Genomic DNA, 8,431 nt, shown 5'->3' with positions numbered 1-8,431 from the left:
GAGTAATATTGTCGTGGTCGTCGTTATCAGGTCCTTCGCCAGTGTGAGGCCAGTGTGGGCACCTACGAGTCGTACGGTGACCCAGTGGATGACTCGGATGATCAACATGACGTTGAAGTAGGTTAGCATTGACATCGTTATGTGAAGGCTCTTGTTAGCACTCTGGAAAGGGTGGAATGCAGGAAAGGGCGTCTGTGAGTGGGGGAGATGAGGCGGTGAGTTCTCGGTTGGGAAGAGCGGGGTGGGAAAATATGCACATGGTCAGCAACTGCATGCGTAGGTGAACTTTGCGGAAATTCTGAGGAATTCTCACTGGTGAACTTGTATAGTTAGTGAGGAAATTTCTGGGTTCAGCTGGGGAAAGCGAACACGATAGGGAAAAGAATCTCATTGTCTCCTGTAGGGTCGCGATGATCTCAAGGATCGAGAGATGACCGAGGTGAGCTCTCGAGGCCTGTCTGTTGACTGTTGACTGTGGGGGAAAATATGCATATGTGTTGGTGATGACAATATGAAAATTCTGAGGAACATGCACGTGGTCAATCACATATTTTAGTGAAAATATGGAAATTCTGCAACATGGGTTTACGTACACTACCAGCCGAACTTGTACTAATTTTCTGTAACTAGTGAGGGAACCAGCTGAAGAGAGCGAATGTGAATTCCTCCAAAACTGCTCTCAGGAGACGCCCATGTTAAATCAGAAGTCGGGCAGTGAAGTGAGCATACACTCCATGGGGTCAAGGGTAAGTTGAATTTTGTATATTATCGAGTGAGTCCTTTCTGTCAGAGTAGAAGCGTTGCTGATCTCGTTGGAGCAACAACAGGAGGAGTAGGTTGGAGTTTGTGCTGGCATTATTCAGTGTGGCTCTTCAGGAGGAGGAGCCATCCGCGATTCGTCCCTTTACACCAACTGTCAACGGGACATGGCATTCGCACTTCATCCAGAGGACTGTGACCATCAAAGAGAAGCCTCTAACTTTGAAGGAGTTGAAAAGTCTCGTCAAAACGGCGAGGCTACCTAGCATGAGGACCTCTACCAAGCCGACAAGCTACACCTTTAATAGTTGGGCTCCCTTGGCGATAGGTGGCGGCCTTAGCTATTCGGTGAGTGGTTGTTCGGCTGTGGTCGTGGGATTAGGAATTGGTGTGGTAGTTAGAAGTACCGAGTTCGCCGTATACAATGGATGGGGGAGGAGCAGAGGAGGTGAGCATGTTACGTTGCAATTCATTGCTTTCCTCAACAGCTGAGCTTCTTTTGTGGAAACAGAATTATACACGAAATCTGACATCGTAGATTATACGAGTCACAAGTGAATTGTTCATCATCAATAGTTTTAATAACCATTGAAACGAATAAACAGAACTCGCAAGGGAACGGGCGGTACGATGGTATGTGGTGTTAGCTTTACTATAGTGCGAAGGTTAACTTTCACGTTCACTGGTGATAGTGTATAGAAACGAAAAAATTTTTGTTTCTGAGAATTTTCATATTGTTGCCAACCACGTAGGTAAGTAAAATACAGAAGCTTTGCGGACTCAAGAAGTTGAGGGACATTCGAACACACTACGTAAGAATCTACTGCCGTGGAATTCGCGGTTATTTTTCTATAGTAGATATCAGTATGCAAGGTTAGGCTCAGTGGGATGCCTCGGGCGTTCATCGACTCTGAAAGTGGTCTTCCTACTATAAGGATGGAAGCCCGTAGCCTCATACGTCCCCTGAGAACGGACATCACTATCGAGTTCGTGTACGATCGCAGTGAAGAGGCCTATGGGGCTTTCGTTGCCCATGCTCTTATGCTGGAGGAGGAATATAGGGTGAGTTGGTGCAATTGTGTATAGATTCAAAGATTTGTGGTATGATGTAGAACACTCGAAGTGTGGAGAAAAAGGGGAAGAAGTCGGTCGAAACGACCACACCTGCTGATTCGCACGTACTGCAGTCCCGGGCTGAGGGGTACAAGGCTCTTACTGATCCTTGGTGGTTTGAGGTTGGTATCCTCACTTGATGTCCTTGCAGTATGCTCGCCGTCTTCCAGGAGGCTCTACCTGGTGAAGGCACCGTACAGCAGTCAAGTCCTCCGTCCCCAGGCTCTCCCCCTGCTGATGATGGTGATGGTCGTGGTGAATCACCGAATGCTGTTATTGACGATAGCGCGTCGGGTCCTGCTGTACGATATTCGCTCGCCCCTGGTTCTTCTCGGGCTTCCATAAGTGAAGCTGAGGAGAATGCCGTTGTGGAGACGCCCCTGGTGAACTATACAAGACTGCCTCCACTAAACTTGCAAACTATTGGTTATGTAAGTGCATTGTGATGTTCTCGAAGAGTGGTATGATTATTATTATTATTTTTGGTAGGATTTCTTCACCAGGCAAGGAGTACCCGTTAAATGGATGACAGGAGTTGATGTAAGCCCTCGAGCTTGTATACCGTTCGAGTCGGAGAGTGGCGAGAAGATGATGTTCACTCCGATAAGTAGGGCAAGTTATGGTATTCGAGAAGCTTTATCGTGGTGCTGTAGGTGCTGGGATAGGAGGCGAGAGTATAAATGGTCGTATGATGATGTACATGGTCCAGTACGGGGCTACTGAGAGGAGCTGCAGAGGTCTGGTGGAAGTACTCACGCTCACTCCAGTCTACTATGCTGTAAGGAAATTCAATTTTGGGTGAAATTGTAAATTGTTGTTGGGAATTGTTCGACTTTGCTACTACTACTTCATAGAGCACAGTCGATGCAGAGATTGAAGTCTTGGTCAAGTTTCGAGTGTATTGTTGTTGCCTCTGGTAGGAGAATTAACGGCGAGCGCTTGTGCGTAGTTATGTATGTGCGTATAACAAGTTCATTGCCATTTACTCATCATCGTATTGAGGCATTAGGAGTATAAGAATCTTCATAGTCTTAGCTCCAGTTCGATCAGTTGGGTGTCCTTAATTCTACCCGAGTAGTTGTAAAGTGTACACCTTCGAATATATGATGATGATTTCTTTTTTACGCCTGAGTGAATAACCTTTCACTGCAAAAGTAGAATTGCAGTTAAAGACTATTGATGCTTTTGTTTATTAGAAGTCTCTCACACGTACGCCTGTGGCGTAAGACTTTACGTCTGGCGACATTTCCCTGCAACGAATACATTCACGTTGAGTGTATGAGAATATTCACGACTTTGGTTATTTGTAGGATTATGATGTTGATGATGAGAATGAACAAACTATCATCGTAAGGGAAGATAAGAAGATATTGACAGAGTTAACGAAGGTTGTTGGAACGAAGAAGGGTGGTGAGAGGAAGGACATAGTTATGATACCAAGGGTGGTACCCTTCTACTACCCCCTCAAGGCCCGCCAGAGACGGCGTAGCGCTGTGATGTAGATGTTCATGTTGTCTGTGTTGGTGATGTATGCAGTTGACCTGTTGAGTATTGGGAGGAATGGGAAGTTTTGGTATGCAATGATGATGGAGAGTAGGGAGATCGAGTGATATCATCATAATCATCGATATCTCAGGACGCTATTTGAGACTATCGAGGTGTCGATGTGTGACACATCATGTGTCCTTTCTGGAATGTATGTTCGCTTTCCTCAGCTGAGCTTGGGAGTTCCCGAGGCTAGAGTTCGAAATTTACACACGACTTTGGGTAGAAGTGATAGGAATCTCTCCAAAATTTCCTCCCAGAATTTTCAGATTCTTACCAACACATGTATTTGACAATGTGCATATTTTTCCACCACACAGCTGGTGAGAAAATGTACAAAATGCAGGTGAGCAAGAGGTCTTGGATATTATATGCTGTGATCAGGCATTAGTTGAGCATTATATCTAAAACTATTAGCTAAAGGGCACATATAACTTGAAGAGTGCAAGGATAACCGTTCTCAGTTACTTACACTGAATAGGTGAGGAGATCACAATGGTGCACACAGAGATATAATGCTCAACTAATGCCTGATTACAGCATATAACAATGATGGGACTGCGGAAGTGATACTAGTTAGAGGAGTATGAGAAGAATACGACGCCGCTGATATCGAGGCAAAACCAAGACTGATTTTCGGTTGTCTTGGGCATCAACAACGGCTCCACTATTGAGGCAAGGAATATTTCATACTGACTCTGTTATGAACTATTCCCATTGGATTCAGCGATGGCTTCTTTGTGCGTTGTGTGGTTAGAATGCTTCTTACAGCAGTAGTAGGAGCCTTCCTCCACAATCGTGACTAGAGTCAGCCGCAAGCCGACTACATCTAGATTGACTGCTGTGGCTGGCGATAAGGGTATATACAGCTCAAATGACTGTTCAACAGTTACAAAGTCTGTTAGGAGGGTAGAGCTTGCCACATTATCCACACATACATTGGATAGTCGTGACTCGTTTCCCGAACTCGAATTTCTCACTAGGTCTTCGAAGTCGCGGAGGTCGCTAAGGTGTCCCCGGTTCGATCCCCGGCTTGGACATTTTTCCGTCATCTTTTCGTGTATATCTCTTCGAGCTGTTCCATAATCGAGTTTTTAGATTCTTGCGCAAACCTCGGCATATAGAGGAGTCGTTTGATCTATCTGGTGGCCTTCCACACTTGGTAGTTAAGTCGGAATAATTCTGCACGCACGCACATCGCGGAAGTGCCTCTAGTTGCGGTATACGCTCCGCTCGCTTCGCAAATACATACAGATGTACACGTTAAAACTGTACGCTACTTTCTTCCCTAAACTCAGTGGCTGTAGTGTTACCTTATACCCTCCCCCATTACCTTCACGTAGTTTCTCATCAGCATGCTAGGGCCGACTGTCATCATCGGTCTGGCCTACTCCGTGGCTGTATTCGTAAGTCGGGGGAATCTGCCGATGGATCCATCATGTCTCCGTCGTAGGTGTTGGGGTCCAGCGAGATGTCGGGAGGGCACGGCAGTTTCCAACGCCGACTCAAGATTAGTGATGTTGACATTGTCGTCCAGGATTGGGACAATGCTGATACTTTCCCAGAGAGTGTTCTTGTGAGTGATGCCACGTCCATCGATAAGGAGTATGTGGTTGTTGTTAGATCAGAACGCCTTCATCGTATGCGGTGGCGAAGGAGGCGGATCAGGTGAGGAGGGAGCCTGGAAGTGTGGGGAAAAATATGCACATGGTCAACTACATGTGTTGGCCACAATTAGGAAATTCCGGGAAATTTCTAGTGGTTGCCCTATATAAATTTCTATACCTATCGAGGAGATTCTTGAGCTCAGCTTTGGGAAGTACGCATATATTTCCTCAAAATTGCGAACCAGTGTTGAAATATATGTTCGCTTTCATCGGCTGAGTTGGAGAGTCTTCTCAAGTTCATATTGTAGAAGTTCATACTTCATACTTGTTCAAGTTCATCGTTCACTGTTGTAGAAGTTCATATTGGATGAATTAATGCTGTCAGCAGGGGAGACCCAGGGTTAACTGTCATTGCTTCGACGAGAACGTTCGAGTGAATCTTCCGAGTGATTCTAGCAAAACTAACACTAGCTGTCTTATATCGTATTAACAAGGGGTAGAAGCGTACAGGAACCTGATGAGAATTTCCCAAAATTTCCTCCCAGAATTTACATATTGTCACTAACGTATGTGGTTGACCATGTGCATATTCCCCGACACTACTGCAAACGTTGTCGTCTGCTGTTTTGTATCTACACGATGTGTCTTCGTCCTTTCCAGATTCAAGCCGTTCAGCAGATCTGCGACCAACCTGTCACTCCGGAGCCTGCTGCGGTTTCGGATAGAGCCGAGGTTGGTATGCAGATTTCGAATAGACGGAGATATTCGACAGATACCCCTGTGCCGTATTAGAGTCACGTCATCACCTCGGGCGGGGTACGACAAGGAGGGAGGGGAGTATGTGATTTTCATCGAGGGGGTGGTCGCTGAGAAGGACACTAGGATGACGATGGACACTACTTATGAGAAAACAGATCTTGGGAAAAGACTTTTCGTTTCGCATTTTACGACGCTCTTTCATCTGTATCATGTAAGGGTGGAGAATATCATGATGTTGCTGATGTGCATGCGTGCACTTGACCTTAGGAGCATTCTGGTGAAGGTGATACGAAAATCCCGGCCACCTCGATGCGATGGTTGATGGAGGCCGGTCAGTCGTGGTGGAAACCTCTGGACGAGAAAGTAAAGTTACTATGACCGACTACTACTCCATTATGGCGTCTTCAGATGAGCCTCCAAGACTTGGGCCTAAGCATAGAGGTGAGGGTATGTATAGCAGGTATGGGCTTGATGGTGTTGGTGTATGGTAGCTCGATAGGGGTGTTCAAGGCTTGGGGAGGAAGGGACAACCATTCGATGTAAGGAGAGGAGGGGGAGATGTTGATTGTCGAGAATAGATGACCGATTTTTGAAGCTATGATTTTGGTGACAATAGTGATGATGAATAAAGTCGTTGTTAACAATTCGGGAATTTGAAAATGATTGTTTTTGCTGGGAAAATTTGAACTAACTCGGGAGAAGAAGAAAGGCGTTGTTTTATTCTGTTCACGTTAGGAAGGGGTGGTGTTGTTTCTGAGACTGCATCTGTGTTGAGGAAATATATGGTTGAGCTCAGGAGTTCCCTCACTACTCACTATAGAGGTTGATAAATGAATTAGAATAGGTATGAGTACGAATTTCCCGAAAATTTCCGCAAAATTTTCATATATTCATCAACACATGCAGTTGACCATGATGTGGGTTTTTAATATGGACTGCGCGGATTCCCTACCACTCCTTGTGTACTTCTTTAGATAGAGTGGTACAGTGCTCACGAGGAGACCATCGGGGTGCGGAGCTTGGTGAAGGTGAACGGTCCTTCCCCTACTCCTCATCCTTCCTTACAGCACGTCTATCAGGGCGGGGGGGCACTCCATGAGATTTCCAAATTGCATATCCTTGCAAATGCTTGTTATCAAGCGGATGATGACCTCTCGAGGGGAAGGCACACGTCCAGGGCTAGTGAGAAGAAGAAGAAGGGTGGAGTTGTTATGAGATTCCTTCCTCCCCTCCTCAATTGGAATGTTCAATCGACGTAACATAGAATTCACCATAGTGCATAGGGGTGGTTCTATGTCGTGTAAAGATGCTGTTGAGATTCTCTCACCATTTGCTTTACTACAAGTAGTTGATGGTGTGGTATTGGCAGAAGGCAGAGTTTTCCCTCAGGAGGATGTGATGGCTCCTCCTGTAGAGGGAGAGGAGGTAGGGGAAGCGACAGTGTAGAAGGGCAGTAGTTGACCTTAGGTTGGGTCGTCATCGTTGGGGGCCGCTTTCAAGAGATCTAGTGATGTTGGGGAAGGAGTGGTAGGGGGATTGATTATGGAAAAAAGGGAGGAGGGTGGCGTTGTTGGTCAGGATGAGGGAGAGTATGCGGCGGCGGCGGCCTTTTCGTCATCGGTACGAGCCTCGGTAATATTATGTGTTGTGGAATTGTCTTTTTCGTAGAGTTCTGAAGCTATTGATGAAGATGACGATAATGATGATGAGGATGATGATGATTCGACAGTTTCTGTGGGGGGAGGCGAGGAGACCGGTGAAGAGGAGGAAGAGAAGGAGGCCTCTAAGGAGTTGGATGCTGAGGTGCTCCTCCTCGTCGGCCTCCTCCTCCTCGTCATCATCTTTATCGGGTCGTTGATGTGCTCCTCAGGCTTCGTGTGTCCCCAGTGGGGAGTCGGCTTGTCCTCCTGTTGGGGATGGTGATGTGGATGAGGGCAATGAGGAGGAGAAGTTGGGGGAGGTCTTCTGGGGGCTCTTTATCGATGAGGAGAAGGAAAACAACAACCAGCAGCAGCAGCAGCAGCAAGGGGAAGAGGAAGACCCTCCAAAGGTGAGTACAGGGGATTACCATTTCTATTTGTTGTGATGTGGTGCCTAGGTACAGACTTCTCAGACACATACGACGATTACGCCGAAGAGGAGGAAACTGCGGCAGCATAGGGTGAGTGGAAAAGTGCCCTTGCTGGGAGTCGAACCTGGGCGGGTTTCAGGTCAGCGTTATAATCCCCAAGGACGCCTTCATCCCCACTGAGCTGCGCTACCACGGCCTAGTCCCTCTCATCGATGACAAGGTCAGCAGTAGTCTGTTGCCTAGTGGGGAGCTGAGGTCTAGTAAGCTGTGGAGGAAGTGCAAGAGGCAACCGTCGAAGGTCACTGTGAAGGGCGGCAACTGGTTGACGGTTGGCAACGTTGCAAGCGGTTCTCTTATGGTCACCTTTCCTCACTTGACCAAGACTTACGCGATAGAGGCTGATATTAAATTTGGGGGGCAGCAGAGGAATGTGGACCTACCTGAGGAAGTGCTGGCCATTCTGGGGGTAGGAGGACTGGGAGTTGGTGGATTTATGGTATGAGAATGGGAGGGCTCAGGTCACTGAAACGGAGTCTTTCCCTGATCTCAACGAGAGATATAAGGGGAAACGGTACAA

At 46.9% G+C, this 8,431-nt stretch overlaps 2 protein-coding genes across 2 annotated transcripts in view; both read left to right on the top strand.

The window, feature by feature from the left end:
• Pmar_PMAR006706 (hypothetical protein) overlaps nt 1–3,374 on the top strand; it is a gene marked incomplete at both ends in the record, with an annotated part of 5,737 nt that extends 2,363 nt beyond the window's left edge. Inside the window, 13 exons of the mRNA XM_002767951.1 lie at nt 31–117; nt 159–215; nt 404–439; nt 684–746; nt 877–1,107; nt 1,157–1,207; nt 1,512–1,571; nt 1,618–1,821; nt 1,872–1,984; nt 2,024–2,303; nt 2,362–2,479; nt 2,526–2,620; nt 3,183–3,374. Of these exons, the coding sequence (XP_002767997.1) occupies nt 31–117; nt 159–215; nt 404–439; nt 684–746; nt 877–1,107; nt 1,157–1,207; nt 1,512–1,571; nt 1,618–1,821; nt 1,872–1,984; nt 2,024–2,303; nt 2,362–2,479; nt 2,526–2,620; nt 3,183–3,374 (1,587 nt within the window). The remainder of the gene's footprint in view (nt 1–30; nt 118–158; nt 216–403; nt 440–683; nt 747–876; nt 1,108–1,156; nt 1,208–1,511; nt 1,572–1,617; nt 1,822–1,871; nt 1,985–2,023; nt 2,304–2,361; nt 2,480–2,525; nt 2,621–3,182) is intronic.
• A 1,398-nt stretch (nt 3,375–4,772) lies between these two features.
• Pmar_PMAR006705 (hypothetical protein) overlaps nt 4,773–8,431 on the top strand; it is a gene marked incomplete at both ends in the record, with an annotated part of 7,165 nt that continues 3,506 nt past the window's right edge. The window contains 10 exons of the mRNA XM_002767950.1: nt 4,773–4,823; nt 4,871–4,993; nt 5,041–5,085; nt 5,685–5,760; nt 7,090–7,208; nt 7,251–7,403; nt 7,452–7,586; nt 7,654–7,833; nt 7,882–7,944; nt 7,994–8,320. Of these exons, the coding sequence (XP_002767996.1) occupies nt 4,773–4,823; nt 4,871–4,993; nt 5,041–5,085; nt 5,685–5,760; nt 7,090–7,208; nt 7,251–7,403; nt 7,452–7,586; nt 7,654–7,833; nt 7,882–7,944; nt 7,994–8,320 (1,272 nt within the window). The remainder of the gene's footprint in view (nt 4,824–4,870; nt 4,994–5,040; nt 5,086–5,684; nt 5,761–7,089; nt 7,209–7,250; nt 7,404–7,451; nt 7,587–7,653; nt 7,834–7,881; nt 7,945–7,993; nt 8,321–8,431) is intronic.

This window comes from Perkinsus marinus (assembly GCF_000006405.1).
Source record: "Perkinsus marinus ATCC 50983 genomic scaffold scf_1104296969420, whole genome shotgun sequence".
NCBI lineage: Eukaryota > Perkinsozoa > Perkinsida > Perkinsidae > Perkinsus > Perkinsus marinus.
The sequence above is the reverse complement of the archived record's forward strand: the minus strand, read 5'-3'. Positions and strand labels throughout refer to the sequence as shown.